The sequence below is a fragment of the Chelonia mydas genome, chromosome 5, assembly GCF_015237465.2.
Source record: "Chelonia mydas isolate rCheMyd1 chromosome 5, rCheMyd1.pri.v2, whole genome shotgun sequence".
Lineage (NCBI taxonomy): Eukaryota > Metazoa > Chordata > Testudines > Cheloniidae > Chelonia > Chelonia mydas.
Genome location: NC_051245.2, coordinates 78,694,199 through 78,716,401, shown reverse-complemented (window position 1 = coordinate 78,716,401; position 22,203 = coordinate 78,694,199). Strand labels below are relative to the sequence as shown.

The window sequence follows — 22,203 nt, the reverse complement described above, 5'->3', positions numbered from 1 at the left end:
AAACTGCAGTGGGATTAAAGAGCTGACTGAAAGTAACAACAGAAATAAAATTTAGAGGTGAATTTGGCAGTCATCCTTAATTCATCCTGTTGTGAGCATATTGCAGCACATGTGGTCAGAAGCATCCCCCATTATTCTGAAACCACCTCAAAAATTTAACCACAATGGGGAGACAAGCACAGCATTTCAGCTACAAAACTGTACCTCTTTGTTTTACCAGTCTCATCCTTACCAGGATTTATGTACTACTAATTAGAGTTTCAGGTGGTACATAGGGCTTTGCGTGGAGTTAATTCTAAAACAGTATTTGGGAAAGAAAACACATCAAAGTCTAACTTTTCTGCCTCTGAAATACACAGCTCAAATATCTTAGAAAAAATTAGGAAGATAACACTTATATTGATTTTTTTAACAAGAAAAATACAGATTAGTTTTGTGGTGACAGCAATGTTAGTTTGTATTACATTCTCTAAGAAAGAAATCCATCAAATTCCCTTGCTGTGGATAGCTAATAAGTCTGTAGTAGAGTCTGTGACATGCTAGATGGTAGACAAGCAACAAACATGAAGGAATCATTCCAACGTATGCTGCTAGTGCATTGAAATCTATGAGACTCCATTAGGGAATAAACATCAGCCTTTATAAGAACAGAATTTTCTTTGGAAGACTGAGACGTAAAATATTGAGGACTAGACTCTAATACTCTTACTCACTCTCTGAAATACCTTGCTCTGGAAGCAGTACGACTGAAGTCAGTAGCACTACTACTGGAGTAAGGTGCCGTTCAATTAGAGTAAGTGTAACAGAAACTAGCCCTGAGAGAGATCAGGGTGCTCAGCAGCACCTCACATGATAGAGTTCCAAGTGCCTAAAAGGCCTCGCAAAACAATATGACTTATCCCAACTCCAATGGTGAAATGTTTGAAACAACAATCTGTTTATTGTTTCCTGAGTTTAAACCAATAATAAAATAATTATTCAATCTCGAGTCCAGCTTCTGCCCATCTCATTCCACTGAAATGGCTCTCATCGGTCTCTAAATACCTCTTTCTGGCCAAATCTCAGAACCACTACTCCATCCTCATCCTCCTCAACCTGTCAGCTGTCTTCGACACCACTGGCCACACTCTTCATGAAATCTTGTCCTCCCTTAGCTTCCATGATTCAGTCCTCTCTTGATTCTTTTTCTACTTTTCTAGTTGCTCCTTCAGTATGCCATTTGGAGGATTTGCCCCATCCACCCTCCAATTTTCTATGCGGGTTAAACAGGTACGTGATCCCCTTCTCTTCTCCCTCTTGCCTCTGGGAATTTCATTTGCAAATACAAATCCAACTACAATCTTTATGCTGACAATTCACAGATCTACCTCTCTACTCCAGATGTGTTTCCTTCTGTCCACTCTAAAATCTTGGCCTGTCCCTCTGACCTCTCTTTGTGGATATCTAGCCATTAGGTCAAGCTCAACATGACAAAAACAGCGCTCCTAATCTTTCTCTCCCAAACTGTCCTCACTCCCTCCTTTCTGAACCACTACAGACAGTACTGCCATACTCCCTGTTACTCAGGCCTGTAACTTGGGTGTCACTTTTGAGTCAGCTCTATCTCAAGTTCCTCATACCCAGGCTGGGTCTAAACCTTGCCAATTCTTTCTGCCACTGTCGCTAAGATATGGCCTTACCCATCTATCTACACCACTAAGACTGCCAGCCAGGCTCTCATCACCTCACATCTCTATCACTACAACGTATTTTTCTCTGGCTTGACAAATACAATCTTGACCCCACTGGTATGCATTCAGAATGGTCCTGCAAAGATAATATTCTTAGTTCTTCACTTTGACTATGTCACGCCCTATCTTTGCATTTCTATCCTGGCTCCCCTTTCTCTATCACATCAAAGATAAACTATTTGCCATCACTATTTGCCTTTCACATGGATGTCATTTCTCATAAACTATCCAGATTTTGACTGCTGCCTCCAGTTGGCCAATGGTGCCAGCCTTCATCACTCACTTTTTATATTTTCAAACAAGCCCTTTTTTGCTTTCTCTCGTGCTGCCATTCACACTTGGGAGGACCTCCTTGTAAACACCTGCAAAACCACATCATTGTCCTCTTTAAAACTCTCCTTTGCCCACACAAAACTTGACTGTTTATCATGCTGACCAAGGTTGTCTCATCGTTTGCTTGTACTCCCTCATCGTTCTGTCCATATCCACCTGTTGTCTTAAATTTACATCGGAAGGTCTTTGGGCCAGTGTTTGTAAAAAGCCTACCACGAGGACCTGATCAGGACTGAGGCTCCTGGGTGCTACCAAAATATAATTAACAAACAACAACAACAGACACTCATATAGAGCTTCGCACTTTCAAGCTCCTTTACAATTAACTAATAAATCCTCTTAGCACCTCTATGAATTCAATAGTTAAAAAATTAGATAGAATTAGAATTATCCCCATTTTATAGTTAGAGAAATGAGGCAGAGATTAAATGTCTTGCCTGAAGTCACACACTGAGTCAATGGTAGAGCCAAGATTACAATTTCTGATGCCCAATCCCAGGCTCATTCCTCTAGAACTCATTGCCTCACACATCGAGAGAGTTCAAAATTATTGTTTCAGTGCACATTATGGATCAATTTATTTGCTAATTAGATATGAAAGATAGGTACATTATTTAAATTAAATTGTTACAAGAGCTGCAACTAGACTTGCCTGTCTAAATTTCAGCCTGAAGCTAATTTGTACATCTCACAGACTGAACTACCTGCAGTTCTTAATAGATGTTTTGCTTGAGTAAAGATCAAATAGTTTGTCTGGGTTTAACAGCAGAAACATTGACACAATTAATCAAACTGGATCAGCAAGGCCAATTGCCCCCCTAGAATGCTATCCCTATTTTTCTGACAAGATGGCTGTAATTGATATCAATAGTCTCAATTAATTGGAATAATGTTTACTACATGAAAATACAGATTTCTCTCAGAATTTTATATGCCCAGATGAAAAGAAAACTGGCACAGTTATATATAAATTTGTGCCACATTGTTTTTAATTTATGTTTTTAAGTCTCTGAAAAAGACACGAGTAGAAATTATTAGAGATTACTGTCCTACATTAAATAGGTATTAGATTCTCACTGCAAATCTAGGCTCAAATTCCATTATCCTTGCTGATGATGACCAGAACCTTGCTCCTCAATTAGTCCCACTGATTTCAGTGAGACTGTTTGTGGTATACAGTACTATTCAATGTAAGGGAACCAGACTTTGATTAGTAGAAAGGTAGTAACCGTGACAACTAGATGGTCAGATTCTGATGTCAATAAGACCATTCACTGAGTAAGGTGATACTTACGAGTGAGAATCTGGCCCGTAATCCTATTGTTAAAGAAAAGATTTATAAAAGATTTTTTATTACCACACTATATTTCATAAAAGATATAAAATTAATATAATTAATGTTTATTTTGTAATGTTTTGTACAGCAACAAAAACTATCTTAACTAGTACCTAGAATTTCATCACATATTCAAGTACTCTGTATTTTTTCCAAACAGCAGCTTAGTTTCCATTAGAAAGGGACATCTGATAATGCCAGTGCAACAAAAAGGTATGAGACATGCTGTGTAAAACTTTTGCCCAGTAATTTGAATAGAAACTCAAGGGATACTTACCAGCTGCAGTCAAAAGCCCCCTCAATACAACTCTGTTTTTTGCCAGTTAAACTTAAATATGTTAATACATTTCCTGTGTTCCTTCTATATCCAAGTGAACTGCTTTTGAGAAATCAAAACTAGCTATTTGCTTCATTAGATGGTTGCGCTCATTTATTAAATATGCCTTTAAAAAAATGATCATCATAATGTCCACACTGGGCCAGACCAAAGGTCCATCTAGCCCAGTGTCCTGTCTTCTGACAGTGGCCAGTGCCAGGTGCTTAAGAGGGAATGAACAGAACAGGTAATCATCAAGTGATCCATCCCAGCTTCTGGCAAACAGAGGCTAGGGACACCATCCTTGCCCATTCTGGCTTGTAGCCACTGATGTACCTATCCTCTATGAATTTATCTAGTTCTTTTTTGAACCCTGTTAGTGTCTTGGCCTTCAAAACATCCTCTGGCAAGGAGTTCCACAGGTTGACTGTTCATTGTGTGAAGAAATACTTCCTTTTATTTGTTTTAAACCTGTTGCCTATTAATTTCATTCAGTGACCCCTAGTTCTTGCGTTATGAGAAGGGCTAAATAACACTTCCTTATTTACTTTCTCCACACCAGTCATGACTGTATAGACCTCTATCATATCCCCCCTTAGTCATTATGCTCATGGTAGGTGCTGGATGAACTACCCAGGAGACTGAAATTCCCAGTTTATCTACAAACTAGGAACAGCATATGCAACAGTAGTGTAAAGTTCCCTACATTTTCCTCTTGTGTGCCTGGTTTAGAGGAATCACCTCTAGGATCTTGTCTACTTATTAGCTGTATTGCACTACCAGTGCAACTCCACCAGTGATAGCAATGGTGGAAGCTGTTATGCAGACAGGCAGGACTCAGGTATTTTTACCACTGTGTCATCTATGTTTCCACACTACAGCTTCTACTATTTCTACTGCATGTAGAGAATTAAAGCTACAAAGTTTGCTAGTGTCGAGGCAGCCTAGATATGAGAGGATAATTCAGTATCCAGGACTTTTTATTCCTTGGTGAAATAAAACATGAAACATAAAAAATAAAATAAAAAACATATTCTAGTTTATGTGATGTAAAAACTTATTCAGGGAAAACTAGACTGAGATAACCAACTCATTTTACATAGACCACTGAAAGGACAACAAAGGATCATTTTTGGACAGTTATGGATTAGAACTAGTGAGCTAGAGGTGAAAGATTCACTTTCAATCCCATGAACTGTCCAACTCCCCAATTAAAGTTATTATTTTAAAATGTTAGTCGTTTCTCTTTTAAGGAGATTTGTTAAAGGGCAATCTACATTTCAAATTTGGTTGTATGACAAGAGAATATGGCTGTCCCAACTGTCTTTGTAGTGAAAATGATCTAGTTTTTACAATATAAGACCCACATTTTCAAGGTGTGCATGAGTGCAAGTTGGACACACGCAAAAGTGAAAATTTAGGCCTAAGCTGTATTGTACATCCAATTTATTAAAAATCTTCTGTAACACCTCTGCTTGGCTGGCATATCTGACTTGAGACTGAAAATAAAAACTGCTACTCAATGGCTTTTAGAAGGAAACAGAATTAAGAACCCAGAAGACATGGATAATTTGCCCACCCAAATTGCTACTTTCATAAATTCCTCCTCCAGCTCAGTCAGTTACACCCTATACTGCATTTCAAAAAGAATGCACATAGTTAATTATGTATGCTTTCTCCCGGAATTGTGTTTTTGGGCACAACTGCCATTCAGGGTTGTTTACAATGAAATTGAAGTCTTAACCCAGCTTTCAGTTTCAGTCTCATACAGATATGCCACTGCTCATTTAATGCATCTTTTAAGTGCAGGTCAGGAACAATTAAATTACACTTCTCCAAACTGATTTTTAGTTGTAAAAGTTGCTGAACAATAAAATTTTCCTGAAGTCATTGTTGGTCTCTCTTCCAAACTATTTGACATTGCCAAGCATAGCTGAAAACCTCACTAAGTTTTACACACAATCTCTTTTATACCATGCTGATAACATATTCTGAATAGAGATTTTAGACCTTCAGTGAACTGAAAGGATTATAGACCAAATGTAGGCACCTAATATAGAGAAAGCATCATCGTGGTGAATGGCATAGGAACTACATTTATATTCTGACTTTAGGGAAGTATCTTACAGATAGTAGCAACATCTTTGAAGAATTCATAAGATTCCAGACTAATTTGTGTTCTTGGTTCATTCTGGGAAATTCACCTATAGGCTATTCTGAAAATAGAGTTTCATTTTTATAGTGGATTTGAGTTTATAATTCCAGCTGAAGTCTAACTAAGGTTTGGAAGAAATAAAAATAGGGAATATTTACACTCCCAAAATGCTTACAGGATATCACACTAGTGAAAGTCTTTATGCAGACACTCCTGAACACAGTCAAGTTATAAAGCAGGTGTGCATTTTTATGAGCAGAACCTGCAAGTTTACGTCCACTTACACCCCCATGTCTCCTCCTGTTGTACAATGTTTTCAGAATTACTATTAGAGATCAAATTAGTTCAAGGGTTCTCAAACTGGGGGTCGTGACCCCTCAGGGATCGCAAGCTTATTACATGTGGGGTAGCGAGCTGTCAGCCTCCACCCCAAAATCCCACTTCACCTCCATCATTTATAATAGTATTAAATATTTTAAAATGTGTTTTTAATTTATAAAGGGGGTCGCACTCCCTTTGCTGTGTGAAAGGGGTCACCAATATAAAAGTTTGATAACCATTGAATTAGTTGCTTATAAAAAAAGGCCTTTGAAAATCTTTTCTTTTCCCTTGTTCAGGTACAGCCCAAATACGTCAGAATCAAAGGAGCCGAGCCAAAGTCTAAGAGCCTTCAAAGAAAAACTAAACCTCTTTAAAGAAACAGTTTCCCTGCTACTAGTGTGGTCTGCCAACCATAGGCTTGATCCTGCACTGAAGTGAATGGGCGTTTTCACTGACTGGAATGAGTACAGAATCAAGTCCCAAAGGAGGGGGAGTAGGAGGATGCTATAAGGCATGAGGGAGGAGAGCTGGGGATGTACTGAGTGAAATCCCTACTTATCGGTTCACCCAGCAGTGATAACCCTAAAGAAAATTATGATTAGTCTGTTGCCTTGACTAATATGTAAAGTTATTAGCTTCCAACGAATAATTTTGAAGGCAAAGGGACAATGGAGAAAAAGTTACTCTTTGCAGAGGAAACATGTTTAAATGTTATTTTCCCCTTGCTTTGACTTAGAGAAATTCTGTCTAAACAGTCTAGACCAATTGGATGTGTGTGGATCATAGAAGTCAGTTTTATTATTTGTTTAAAATAACAGTCTGAAACAAAATGTCTGTATATTTACATATCACATCTGGTGTGGGTGCTAAAAGAAGGTATATTATCTATGGAGAAGAAATAAAAGGATTTTTTGAGTTACTCCTTCACACATACAAAAATGAAAACAAGAGGCATCTGTATATCTAATTAGTTACCAAATCAGGAAAAAGAAGTGCTTCTGACTGTACCCAGTACTTTCAAGAAAGAAAGAATACAAACACATAGCCACTATAAAGAATAAACATGGCCCCTCAAACCAGTGAGTGTTTAAGGAGAACCCGTCTCCAAGGTTTCCACAAACTCAGCTCCCAACAAGTGGGGAATGGCACAGACTTCAGTATACACATCACACTTTAAATCCGCATCTGACCCTCTTCTGGTGTGTCGAGAACATGTAGCACAGCAGCTCCCCTGCATCAGGGGACCTGGCAAACATTAATGCATCCGCAAACATTGAGTAACTAATAGAATAAAAGTTTTTTTTTGGCGGGGGGCAAGGGGAATCCAAAGTTGCCAGAGCAAAAGACAACAGCACCCCTGGGTAAAATGAACAGGAGTACTTGTGGCACCTTATAGACTAACAAGTACTCCTGTTCTTTTTGCGAATACAGACTAACAGGGCTGCTACTCTGAAACCTGGGTAAAATATTCATGTTCGGAGAGGAATGGTGAGTCGAAAGGCGGCTGTAAACGACCCTAAGTTTCTCTCGGGACGAAATGCCCAATGTGAACCGCTCTCTAATCCACAAAGCGCCCAAAAGACATGCAAGCGGCATATGAAGGCGATGGATGAAATCCCAGCCCAGCCCAACCCCAACTTGGGGGGATTTTCCCTACAACACCAACACTTAGGGGGCTTTTACCGCGCTCCCGCCACATGCAAAGTGCTGGGGGAGCAGATACAAACCTCTTGGAAACTGAGCGCAGCCAGCCCAACCCCAAGCGCTAAAGGGCAGCGCACTGCTGAGGGGCTGGAGCCCAGAGGTCGGGCACAGCCCCCCCACCCCTTGCCAAGGAGAGCAAGCAAAGCACCAGGCCCTTGCCGGGCTTCCTTACCTGTCCCTGGAGATGCTGAGCTGCACCCCAGCAGCGTCCTCTTCAGAGCTGCGCGCACCCCCCTCGCAGGGCACTTGCTGCGGCGCGGTGGCTCAGCCTACAGCCGGCTGCTCCACTGAGCGGGAGCCAGCATAGTGATGTGGCCCTAGGGGGAAGGGGGCAGGAGAAGTAGATCCCCTCCCCGCCGCACAGCGGGGTCCCGCTGGCCGCCGGGTGCGGAAGGCTCCCGGGATAGGGAGAGCCGGAGGGGGAGCTGAGCTGCGGCTGCTCCTGGGACAGTCACCGACCGAGGCGCTTCTCTGCCGCCTCCTGCCGCTCCTGGCTGGCACGCAGCGCGAGTGCCCCCCGCTGCCGCCCACGCTGTCCCGGGCGGGCTCCTGGAACCTGCTGCTCCCCTTTGTGACACCACAGCGCGCCTCGGCCAATGGCAAGTGCCCCGCCGCCGCGCTGGAGCGAGAGGCGTGGAGTTCCCAGCCCCAGGGAGAGGAGACGGAGCAGAGGATGCTGCTGCTGTCTCCAACTTGGCTGGCCGGCGTGGGACACCCCCCACCCAGCCACACATACGCTGCCTGGTGAAATGCCCCTCTGCCCCGGGGCAAGGAGCGCCCGCAGCCAGAGCGGCCCCACACGCCAGGAGATTTACAGGCAGGACAGAAAGGCACCCCGAGGCCGCCGTCAGCGGTAGGTACAACCGGCCGGCTCGCTGGGCAAGCTGTGCTCAGCTTCGCACTCTCCCGAGCCTGAGGTTCGCCAGGGGCTGGGCTGCTACTGGAGGCAAGTTGGGGCAGCCTGAGAGCTCCAGTGCCCGGCCCAGGCCCCAGCCGCTCCACTGAGGATCGCAGGGATGCCCCAGACATGACTTATTGCCCAGACACCGAGGACCCACTTGCAATGGCAAAATGCCACCCAACGCGCCTCCTACGTGGGGGAAGACTCCTCAGGGGTCAAATCAGCCAAGGGCTTTGCACTGGAACTATGCCAAGGCACAGCAGGGCCAGGGATTTGGCCTACAGTGTCTAGGGGGAAATCCTGGCCCCCTGAAAGTCAATGGGGGTTTTGTGCAGGCTTTCAGCCCAAGTATAGATGCAGGACAAAGCTACACAGGACTTTAGGCCCAGTATTTGTTTGTCATGGCTCTCTCTCTCTCTCTCTCTCTGTGATGGAGGAACAGGTTATTACTTAGTACCTGCACAGCCCTGGTGCCAGCCAAGGAAGGAGCCAGCGTGCACACACATGAATCTCAGAAGGCCCCAGCCACCCCAGGGAAAGAAAACATACACACTATAGGAGGTGGGATTAGAAATAAGCCTTTGTACTGCAACATGACAAATGTTCCTATTCAGGAAAGATGATTTCTCGGCGCTCTCCGCACCAGCATCCCCACCCTTTTTTAAGGCAAAAGATTGTGTTTCTGTTTTCTCCCTTCATTAAGTCCCATGCCACTATATTTCAGGGGAGTTAAAAGATGCATCCTTACTTTTCTCCCAAAATATTTTCAAGCTGTCAGAGGGTGAACCTTCTTTACCCTTCAAAGAGTAGGGGGTAGCACCGAAAACAAAAATCCATTCATAAAAGGGGGCAGCCTGTAGTCACTACATCATACAGAGATGCCCAAACAACTTGAAGACTTTCAGAGGTAGGCACAATACATCCCCCAATAATGATGTGAAGTGCGGAGAACTAGCAGCTACTCTTAGCATGGTTTCTGCCCAGAAAACAATATTTTTAATTTTATTTTGAATATGGTTTGGACAGATAATAAAGAAAGGCAGCAACTAAAATTCCCCAATACACTGTAATGGTGGCAAATCTCCTACCTGCCAGTTATATATCTACTGTACTTATGACAAATAAGTAGGGTGCCTTTCTGACTTTGCACATTGGTAAGATATGTATAGCTTTTCATGCCAGTTGAAGTGTTTATGATTTTGTAAATAAAGTTTTCATTTTGGAGAGTATCTAGAAACTGAGTTATGAAAACGCCACTCTATATTGACAGAAGTGACCAAGCAAAGCCTTTGTGCTCTGTGGTTGAAGACATTTTTTTGAAAATAGTGCCACCTGCTGTTTGCAACAATCTTTTAAGTGTTGGTACCAAACCCCATTGCTTGGGCTCATTACAGTAATAAGAGTAGTCCTTGCGTTAGACCAGGGGTCGGCAACCTTTCAGAAGTGGTGTGCCGAGTCTTCATTTATTCACTTTCCTTTAAGGTTTTACGAGCCAATAATACATTGTAACGTTTTTTAGAAGGTCTCTCGCTATAAGTCTATATATTATATAACTAAACCATTGTCGTATGTAAACAAGGTTTTCAAAATGTTTAAGAAGCTTCATTTAAAATTAAATTAAAATGCTGATCTTACACCGCCGGCCCACTCAGCCCACTGCCGGCCTGGGGTTCCATTCACCTAGGCTGGCAGCGGGCTGAGCGGGGCCGGCAGCCGGGACCCCAGACCAGCAGCGGGCTGATTGGCTCAGCCTGCTGCCGGTCTGGGGTTCCGTCCGCTGGCTCCTGCCAGCCAGGGTCCCCGCTGCTGGCCCTGCTCAGCCTGCTGCCAGTCTGGGATCCCGGCCCTGTCCACATAGAGTAGGTACCTACTTTCTCCCTGGTTCTGGCCCATTCTCTTCCTCTCTCTGCACTGAGATGAGGGTGGGAGTGCACTGAGAACAGGACTGGGGGTGAAGGTGCAGGGTCTGGCCAGGAGCTAGAATGAGGGAGGGGGTTCAGGGTTGGGGTAGGAGGTTTGGGTGTGGAGCGCTTACCTGGGCAGCTCCCATTTGGTGCGAGGGGTGCAGGTGGGAATGTGTGTGTGTGTGTGCGCGCGCGCGTGTGTGCAGGAGCTCCCGTTTGGTACTCGGGGTGGGGGTGCAGGAGTCAGGGCACGAGACTGGGGTGTGTGGGGGGTGCGGGGGGGTGCAGGGGTGAGAGCAGAGGGCTGGGTGTGTGTGAGGAGGGTGCAGGAGTCAGGGCTGGGGTTGTGAGGGGGTGCAGGGGTCAGGGCACGAGGCTGGGGTGTGTGGGGAGTGCAGGGGTGAGGGCAGAGGGCTGGGTGTGTGTGAGGGGGGTGCAGGGGTCAGGGCAGAGGGCTGGGGAGTGTGGGCTGGGGTCGTGGGGGTGCTCCCAGCCCCCTGCCCTGAGCGGCTCACGGCAGGGGGCTGGAGGGGATATGCCGATTCCACCCCCTTCCCCAGCGTCCCCGGAGCAGAGAGAGAGCGCTGTGGCTCCGCTTTTCCCTCTCCCCCTCTGTAGCAAGGGCCATCAGCTGATCAGCAGAAGGGAGGGAGAGAAGGAGGGGCAGGAACCCTGCATGCTGGGGGAAGAAGCAGGGGGAGGGGGAAGCTTGCCTGCCCTGCAGGGAGAGAGCAGTGGGCAGAGAAGAGTTGGCCGGGCTGGGCCAGGCAAGATTTTTAATTGCACGCTGCTGTCCCCACCAGACAGCAGCTTGCTTTTAAAAATTGGCTCGTGTGCTGCCTTTGGCACGCGTGCCATAGGTTGCCAACCCCTGCGTTAGACAAAAGAACATTAACAAAAGTATTAGCAATGAGTTTTTACTGAATTAAATAAAAAAAGTTAGATTTAAAAAAAAAATCTATAATTGTTGTAGAATTACAAAGATTGCATTTATTCCTCTCCCTTCTGCCTCCTCCCTCCCCCCCCCCCCCCACCTTTATATGCTGAAAATTAACCACACTTTGTGGATCCCCACACAAAGAAATATTTCTGGCTAAGATAATGTCAGAGAAAAATTGACTGAGCTGAAGACTGTGAGAGAGTCTCAGAATGCTATGTCCAGGAACTGTCTTTTCCTTTGTGTGTGCGTTCAGTGCCCAACAAAGTGGGTCCCTCATCCTTGACTAAGGTTAGTGGGCACTATCAGAATACAAATACATAAAAGAATTTTGAGACTGTTTTTTAAAATGTCCTCTTTTAGTTCTGGCAAAGTACAGGAACAAGTAATATCAGGTACAATTTTTGAAACCTGAATCATCAATACCAGTCAAGATTTGTGTAACCACAACAAAAAGCCAGATTTTATTACCTTCACTCATTAAGTAGTAACACATGAGCAGTCCTACTGATTTCAATAGGGCTGCTTGTAGAGGTTCTTTTCAACATGTGAAAGTGGCAGACGCAGGTGAAAAATAAGTGACAAGAGAAATACCTAAAAAGACTGTTTGGCCACAGGAAATCCTTGATCTTCTGTCACAAGGTCTGTGAGTAATAGTGAATACTTTTAAAGTTATATTATAAAAAAAATAAAAAAGGAACCTCCATGGTCACATTGTCTTGCTTAGAAATACCTATTTCCATTAAAATTGGTGTTTTATACGGATTTCAACTCTAAGGAATTAAACATTATTAAATAAACAATGGTGAGAACTGAAACTCAAAACAAAAAATAAAATGTTCATGCTGACATGTTGCACTTAAATATCCCTATAATGGCTAGATTTTTTTCAAAGTATCAGAACAATGTAGCACATCTGATCATAAGCACCGAAGATGAAGATGATAAACTTTTGATGCAACGGTATCATTCATATTTAGTTTACTACCTACTAACTGCCTTTATGGGAGGATCTTTCCTGGACTTTCTGCTTTCCAAGCAGCTGATCTCCAATTTGCATTTGGACTATTTAATCCTTCCATAAGTGCATGACTTCATATTTATTTGGATTTTGAAACTCATCTTGTTGCAGTGTGTTACCTATTCTAATCTCTCCAAGAAATGGTAACTTTGCAGTTGAATTCTGCACTCATATGCATTTGCTACCCCTCCAATTCTAATATCATCATCAAGTACAATTATACTGAATGAACACTTTATACTAGATCTTTAGTTAGCATTCAGAATTAAAATAGTACTGACCACTGTTGATACTTTACCCCGTTGGAGAATTTACTTGCTCCTCCTCTTTACCCAGTCTAATGCATGCTTATATGGATGTGACGGGTTCGGTCACAGAGACCCCCTTGGGACTGTCACCTGACGTGCTGAAACTACCTCTGACCCCTTTTTCCCTGCCAGCTTGGGACTCCAGAACCCTGTCTTGTTGAGTCAGACACGCTACTCCATTGCAACACAGACCCAGGGTCTGAACCACACCCCCAAAGCTGAAGACTTTAACCAAAACTGCTCAACAGGTTTCCTATCCCCAGCACCCAGACACCTAGCTTCCAATGGGATCCAAACCCCAAATAAATCTGTTTTACCCTGTATAAAGCTTATACAGGGTAAACTCATAAATTGTCCGCCATCTATAACACTGATAGAGAGAGATGCACAGCTGTTTGCTCCCCCAGGTATTAATCACTTTCTCTGGGTTTAATAATAAACAAAAGTGATTTTATTAACTATAAAAAGTAGGATTTAAGTGGTTTCAAGGAATAACAGAACAAAGTAAGTTACCAAGCAAAATAACACAAAACACGCAAGCCTAAGCCTAATACATTTAAGAAACTGAACACAGGTAAATCTCACCCTCAGAGATGTTCTAATAAGCCTCTTTCACAGACTAGACTCCTTCCTAGTCTGGGCCCAATCCTGTCCCCTGGTACAGTTCTTGTTAGTTCCAGCTCAGGTGGTAACTAAAGGGATTTCTCATGACTGGCAGCCCCCCTTGTTCTGTTCCACCCCCTTTTATAGCTTTGGCACAAGGCGGGAATCTTTTCCTAATGGAAAAGCACCAGGTTTAAGATGGATTCCAGTACCAGGTGACATGGTCACTTCCTGTGAGACCCCAAGCCTCCATTCTTTTCAGCCTGACTCACATGAGCACAGGAAGGCTTATAAGTAAACAGAGCCATTTACAACCAATTGTTCTGGTTAATGGGAGCCATCAAGATTCTAAACCACCATTAATGGCCCACACTTTGCATAGTTACAGTAGGACTTCAGAGTAATACTTCATATTTCTAGCTTCAGATAAAAGAATGATACATTCATACAAATAGGACAAACACACTCAGTAGATTATAAGCTTTGTAATGATACCTTACAAGAGACCTTTTGCATAAAGCATATTCCAGTTATGTTTATAAGTGTGAATATAATGTATTTCCATAAAACATATGGAGTGCAACATCACAATGGGGCAAACAGCAAAACACAGGAAAAGGAGATTCTTGCATTGAGTAGCACCTCTCTCCATGAATAGTCTCATTGGCTTTAACACAACTAATTACAGAGTAAAAGACTATTAAAAAAAAAAATCTGAATCTGTGTATTTGAAGAAAGTAATCTTGCAACTTTCTCTTTAAACACAGGAAAACATTGGTCACATTTTTTCTACTATTCATCAGCTTAGCTCTCTGCACTGATTTGGATATAATTTATTGTTAGGATCAGAAGAGTTATCAGAATTTAGCCATACACAAATATCAATTACCAGTCAGACAAAAAAAGGAGTACTTGTGGCACCTTAGAGACTAACAAATTAGTCTCTAAGGTGCCACAAGTACTCCTTTTCTTTTTGCGAATACAGACTAACACGGCTGCTACTCTGAAACCAGTCAGACAAGGTGAGTAGCATCCTGAGACCCATTCATTAGGCTACAACATTGCATATAATTACCAGCTGGTTTCACCAAAGAGCAAGATGTTCTGCAAGCTATATTTCCTTGTAAGAACAACCCCCACTGTCTTTAGAAAATACTCATTCTTAGAAAAATATTAATACTTATCGCTTTTATAGAGTTCTACATCTTCAAAGTATTGTTGCCTCTTTTTGACCTGAGCACCTGGTCAACTTTCAGGGCCCTGGGAATGTTCCAAATGAAAGTAGAAATCAGTGCAGTCTGGTATTTTCTTTGATGCAGTCTTGTTTATTTACAACAAATGTGCAACGTTTCAGGTCTCTGAACACAGAATTAATTAAATAGCAAGAAACGGGTTCTTTTGCTCACAGCACCAAGATCATCATTTCAGCCTCCACCCTTGACCCAAAGCTTCGGGTTTCTCCTAGGACACCATGCTGCTTCTTCTGGCTGGCTGGCTCTCAGGGCTTGTCCGCACTATGGAGGCCACAGCAGCATGGCTATGTGCTGTAACACCACAGTGGGGATACACATTACAACATCAGAAGGGTTTTTTCTATTGCTATATTAACTCCACCTCCATGAGCAATGGCAACTAGGTTGAAAAAAGCATTCTTCCACTGACATAGTCGTGTCTATACCAGGGATTCAGACAGCACAGTGATGCTGCTCCAGGGTGCATAATTTTTCATACTCAAGTGATGCAGCTCTGTCAATCTACATTTTGAGTGTAGATCAAGCCTTAGTCACTCCCAGATTTGTTTGTTTCTTCTGCCTTCCCACACACCCCTGCCCTATCCAAAAACAATATTCAGCAAAAGTCCTTCAACTCACTCAGTTCAAACTCCTGGGTAGGTTCATAACTCCCTTTTGGGCAGAGGAGGGGTGTTTCTGATTAATTCATCCTGACAGTTATGTTAATTGAAGTGTGCATTCACACCAAACTCAAAGAGCTTTGTGATTCATGCAGTCACCCCTACTTCTCAGCATAACAGTATTAACCAATCAACCCTCACAATAACCTGGTGAGCTGGATAAGTATTTATCCCCATTTTACAGATGCAGAAAATTTAGAGAGGTGAGTCAGGGCCAGAATCAGAATTACTTAATTCAGAACATGCTGGTTCCATTCTTGTACTCAGTATATTAGACCACACTGCCTCTAGGTGGTTTGGATCATTTTTCTAATTGATTAATGAATTAAGAACAATGTATTTTTCCTTCTCCTTAACCAAAGAAGGGCTATAACATTGCCCAATTAAAACTCTAAATGTTTTGAAAATGTATTATGTGTAAATGCATAATTTTATAAATTTAGTTACCACAGATTGACTCAGTTTGAGTTTTAGAGAGACTTGTCCAAAATGCTACAATCATTTGCTCACATTGAGTTGCACAGTCTTCCCACACAGAGGTTGCCGTTACAAAAATCAGCATTTTCAACAGCAGGGCAATCATGAAGTAATTCATCTTCTAAACACAATAGAAAACCGCAGCATCTTAGATGCTACCATGTAGTAAAAGTGTCTTTTACTAACTTTTTAATGATGACTGCACACAGTGCACAAACCTGGGATCATTACAGGACTAAGAATGAGATTGCGTCAGGTCTATGCTCCAACTGTAGTACTGGTATACTAGAGCTCTCAGAAACCCCTGCCAGCCCTGGCTTAAAAACGATCATAAAAATTATGAAGCTCAACTTTTTTGCCTTTGGAGAGGCCACACTACACCAAATGACAGACAGGTAAAAAAAAAATCCAGATGGCCTTAAAGCCCACGCACTAAGACGTCCATTTCAAAATCATACAAGTCAAACACAATGGTATCCTCCCACTATACTTGGCAAATGTTTCAGGAGCAAAGTATAAACACTTCCAGCAGAGGGCATCTTAATCTCAGTTTATTTGTCAAATAGTATTGACTTCATCCTTGGTTATGCTTATGACAACTTGTTTTTGCTTAAATAGGAAGACTAATGAATATCTACCCTATTATGCTTCGCTGCAAATGCATTCCCCTTGCTACATAGATTTTATTATATAGTTTTTAGAATCCCCTACTTAAATTATTGACAGCATTTCACTGATATATAAAATACTTTTTGTCATGCTGAGTAGAACGCAGAAGATTTTTTCCTATTCTAAATAGTCACATTATCTTCCATTACATATTGAGAAAATATACATTAAAATATGCCTTTAAAATACTCTTTTTAAATAAATATATAGACAGATAATTAACATAGTATAGGAGATATTTGGTATGTCACAATGACAGAATAAAAGATCACAAACTTGGGTCAGAATTACTGGATGTTCATACTGCTGAGTTATGAATAAGATTGTCTGCATCTTTAAAACACACTTTTTTATGATTCACGCTGTGGTTTTAGTGATGATATTTTCCTTCTTCATGATGGAACATGCTGAAAATATGGTTTAAAACAAGTGTTTTTCTTAAACTAGAAATAAAAAATAATAAAAACAGGTATATTACTGAGAAAAATACTAAGGAATAAATTCAGATCACAAGCATGAAATGATCAGATATTTTTCCATATAAATAGCATTTTTAAATGAATAGAATTCGGTTCCACTACTTGAGTTGCTGAGATAAATTGACTGCATGATGATGTCTTTGATCAAGTCTGTCTTTTCATTTAGAGAAAGCATTCAAATTATAATGTGGAACATCTGGTTTCCACATAAAGATCAGAATTTACCTTCTCTTGTGATCTTATCTGTAAGTTTCACAAAGGGGATATTCTCAGACCATGTTTTTGAATGCCTCCAAGAACACAGCATAGGAGTTACAAGGATAGCTATGTAATGTGGGACAGGAAAAAGGTGATGAGGGGCATTTTTAGCAACCATCCAGGTGCTCAAGCCACTGCCAGTTTTTGGGATGGAATATTGATTACTGTGCTTATTGCCAAGAGTAGCACCTATAAGCCTTTGTACCAGCCTTAGCATCACTAAGACAAAGCCAGGGGAGAGGTAGCGATCACAAGGTGTGGGCCTGACTGCGTCTTACCTGATATGCTGAGGTAAGCGTCTGTGAAAAACAGGAAGTAATTCTATATTTGACTTCTGGTGCATGTGTGTCAGGGCCCATGAGACTGCAGACTCTACAAAAGCACATCTGTATAACAGCTTAAAAAGTGCTTGCTTAGTGGTTTTTCTTTGATGGACTTGTTGATATAATTGTAGAAGTCACTAACATAAAAGGGTTTGACAGGTCTGAGGGATTTGGATTTGACCTTCTGGACATCTCTTGGAATCCCCAGCAACAGGCAGCTAGCTGGCCACTTGAACCTTGTTGTTTGAACACTCAAGACCCATCCAAAACATGGGTAACTATTGTTTGAGGGTGCTCTAGAACCTATTATGTTTGTATGTTCTTTCGACTAAATAAAGCAGGGATTTTGAGTAAAAGCATTCTGGAGAGAGTGCTGGAGACTAACAAAGTGAAGGCTTTAAGTAAAAGCACTTGACTTTTTTATTTATGCCAGCCATATAGCAGATAGAGGTGCTGCATCTCCCTTGGTTTATTTCCTGATACTACCTCGCAGAGAGTAAAGTTACCAAGAGCTTTGGGTTTAGTAACCCTGGGTAACAAAGGGACTAACAGGAAGATAGCAGATCAGCCTGAAGAAGGGTGATAGTGACAGTCTGTTAAGAAAACTGATTTACTAGGGGTAGGACTTATATATGTGCAGTCTTAGAACTGTGAAGAGACACGGATCAGAAACAAATACGGCCACTGTCTGGAATACCTGTGCCTGGAAGGTCTAATATAAAGTTGACAGAGTTCTCTTTGAGTTCTCCTTTTATGCGCATATGAGCGGCACAGGTAGTGATGCCTATAGTTAAGGTTACCCAATACTTACTATTCTACAACCCTGCTCTCGGTTGCTTATAACTTTGCCAGACTTTAAGCATTTGGACTGAAGTTTTCCATGCTGGGTGTCTGCCTCAGGCTGATTATTTTTGGAAAATTTCAACAAAAATGGTTCAGCCATATCCCAGAATGAGATTGGGGAAAATACATTGTTCTACCCATATTTAAAAAATTCTCACAATTGTTTTATTGAAAAACTCTAGCACCTATGTACTTGAAACTTGGCAGGTCACCCTGTGGTCTGGAATATGCCTTTTACTGTCCCTGTGAAAATCCATCCAAATTTGGCCAAGTTATAAGCCTCCGAGAATCACTTTTCTTACATGCTCAGTAGAGACTTGTTAAATTCTCCAATGTTTCTGTCCGTACTGAACATGTACCAGCCCAGGATTGCAGAGGTCAAGCAAGACTTTCCCTGAAGTTACTGACGCCAGAGTCCAGAGACAGTTTCCCCTGAGTTCTCAGTGCCCTTCCCTCCTGTTCCTCCCGGCCAGGATCCAGGCAGCAGAAAGCTGTTTGACTAGAATTCAGAGGGGTAAGGTGCTGAGCAGGAGACTAGGGAAAGGTGCTGATGGAGTTTAATGTGGAGACTGAGTTTGGGATTGAGACAAGAAGCTGAGAATAGGCTAGATGATAGACAAGGATAGGCTAGAGAAGCCAGGAATGGAAGGGATCAGGATTTGTTGGGGTGCGGCAGGCACAGAGTCAGGAGGAAGCAAAGACAGAAGAGTCTGTAACCACTGGATGACACTCTCCCTCAGAACCTGGCATAGAGTCAGAGTTTAAGGCCAGAAGGGACCACAAGATCATCTAGTCTGGCTTTCTGTATAGATCACAGGTTACCAACACCACCCTCATGCTAAACCCTGCAACCAACCCCAGAATTCAGGAATCTCAGGATTCCTCTGCTGTCAATATAGCTCCACATAACAGAATTTTTGTTTTTCAGTTTGCTTTATTAAAAAGCCAGGAAATTAAAATAGTTTGTGTGTGTAAATAACATTAAGGTTGCAAAGTCAAGCACTCAGAAGTACAATCTTAATTTGGCCCCCTTGTGTGTATGCATTATATGATACAGTCTCTAATTACATGATCACTTCCTTCCCCCACTGCTACCCCCCACCCCTGGGAGCCAGGTAACACTTCTGTACTTTGACGTATCCCAAAAATTACAGTTGGTATGATCCTTCAAACTTGTAGGATATTGGTGTGCTTTCTGTTACTCTGTTAAGTATATTTTCCCTAAACATATTAATATCAAATCTCATCATGCACAGGGCCTAATCATGTCTTACTAGGTGATAACATGGTTTTGTAAACAATTTTGTAACATGACTAGGCCCTATTTACACTGAGTTATGAAACGATCTTATTCCTGTCCTAACAAGAACTGATTTTAAACGTGACTCTAGCTAACGTAAGTTGAACTCTAGCGCAGATGCACTCTTAAGGGTTTTGTGATATGAATATATATAACTGACTTGGGTAGTGCTAGCAAACATTTGATACTAAGAGTCAAAGTTAGATGGAAGTAGAACACAGTAGATCGTCTTAAAGCACAGAATTCACCTGATCTTGACTGAGACTGCATGCAGTTCTAACCGGTCCGGATTCCAGAATAGGGTATTCTAGCCAACCTTCAAAATGAAGTTTGGAGATGAGAAATGGCATGAATGAGATTAGGCGAGGTTGAAATCATTCTGTAATTTTGAAGAAAATAGACCCCAGAGTAAGAATAACCATGCTGTGTTCCTACAAAGCAGTGTTTCCATGCTCAGGCAGAAGCTGTTTTCAGATGGGAGAGGAAGTAACATTTGTTTTCAATCCAGAGGATACAAAACAGGGTAAAGTACCATAAAGCACCATAGCAACCAGTCTACCTCCCTCTGCTTGTGCTTTTGGACTTAAGACCAGAGGGGCAGCAAGAAATTAGTCAGGTTGATAATAGGTTTGGCTCTTGAGTAATCAGGGGAAGGAAAAACAGAGAGACTGGGAAACATAGATAAAAAGGAATAAAAGGAAGGAGGGAAGAAGCAAGAGAAAAAATGGAAAAATATAGATAGTGGGGGAAGTAAGAAGTAAAGCGAACAGAGAAGAAGGAAGGAATTAGTTAAAAAAAAAAAAAGAGAGAGAGAGAGCAAGAGCAAGCGTGCACGCACAGTGGGGGAGGATGGCGGCCTAAAAGCTGGAACACAAGAGAGAAGCAGCAAAAGCAGTTTTTAAGCTGCCATGTTCTTCAATGAAATCTACATTGTTGTTCCAGGCAGCTCAGACGATTTCCCTCATTCTGCCAAGGAAGTGTTTACAATGAGACCTATATGCTTATTAGTATGAACATATTTGACTTAATTTTGGTCATCATTAGCAATGTATTGTTAAGATTATGTGATATCAGATAGAAATGATATAATTTTAAATCACTGACTGCTGCCATTTAACAGAGATTCTACTCACCAGTTATTTCTCCTAACATAGCTTCTTCTGTTGTGTTTATCAGTGGGGAACTTGGAGACAGACTGGGACTAACGGTCTTCAAAGAATTGTAGAATTAAAAAAAATCTGTTGAGGAAAAACGTAAGCAGCCATAGCAGTATCATCACTATCTATAATAATATGATCTGTCCAGACAAAAATAATTTCAGACTACTACATTCAGTGCTACATTTCAGACTTTTTGTACTGTGTAAGGGTTGCAGTACATTCTCGCTTTATCTTGAAAATGACCTTCCTTGACTTGATCATGAGTTACACATCATGAGTTACACATGGGGGACATCATCAAGTGGAAAATAATACCTGCTGTTGCTAAAGAACTACTTAACATTCAGTGCACAACAAAATGTGTGTGGTAGATAGTCACAAGCAGTCTTGTAAGATATATTGCATCAAAAAAAAATTAAATTAAAATAAGATAACTTGGCATATTGGATTTTGGAGCTATGCAACATCTACTGTATACCAAAAATCTCTTTAAATTTCAATGAGCCTCAGAAAGAGAAAAAGTTTCCCGTGCTTGTGCTATTTGCAATATTACATACCACTGCTGATCACATTCCTAATAACAAAAAAACCCTAAAAGACACGACCATAAGAACAACTCTCTAAAATTAAAATGTAATATCGTATTCTTCTATGGCACCATACCAGGGTGGCTTACCTGTGGGCTGGAGAGCCTGGGCCTGAGCCAGCCCTGATTAAGATGAATCTCATCTGAGAAGGATCAGGTGATCCCAATACAGAAAGTAGCAGGAAACTGTAGGGAGAGATGGTTGAGAGAAGTAGTAGAAGCTGACAGAGGCTAGAGGTCTGGTAGTAAACTGGGGCATGCTCAGGAAACAGAAGCCTGAGAAACTGTAGCTAGCTTGAAGAAGCAACTGCAGGGAGCGAGAATGGCTCCTGCAGAGACCTTGAACTGTGACCCAGCTCTGGGACAGAGTGTGGGGAACCTCCCAACTGAGGGGAGAGAAACACTCAACTGAGGTTGGGGCCAGGTGTACCCCAATAAATTGGACCCCACGTGGGGAATGTTTGTAATTTTCCTGGGGACTGTGCGAAATTTGTTTAAGGAACCTAGTGAAGGAGACAACAGGGGTGGAGTGCTGCAGAGACATACCTGGCCACGAGGGGGCACACAGGAGGCAGTAAGCAGCCATGGTGTTACTTATACTCCTCTTGCAGGTGGGTAAAATGAGCC

General features: G+C 42.1%; 1 protein-coding gene across 2 annotated transcripts in view; it reads right to left on the bottom strand.

Annotated features, from left to right (window-relative positions):
• The window catches only part of MEGF10 (multiple EGF like domains 10), a 155,840-nt gene extending 133,846 nt beyond the window's left edge, over nucleotides 1–21,994 (bottom strand). Inside the window, exons 1-2 of one of the 2 annotated variants that reach the window (XM_043547395.1) lie at nucleotides 21,667–21,994; nucleotides 20,964–21,068 (exon numbers count right to left, since the gene is read on the bottom strand). In XM_043547395.1, the coding sequence (XP_043403330.1) occupies nucleotides 20,964–20,982 (19 nt within the window). In that variant the 5' untranslated portion in view covers nucleotides 20,983–21,068; nucleotides 21,667–21,994. Of the gene's footprint in view, nucleotides 1–8,067; nucleotides 8,405–20,963; nucleotides 21,069–21,666 lie in introns of those variants that run through there. The other variant, XM_007060851.3, reaches the window with a different exon arrangement.
• Nucleotides 21,995–22,203: the final 209 nt, after the last annotated feature.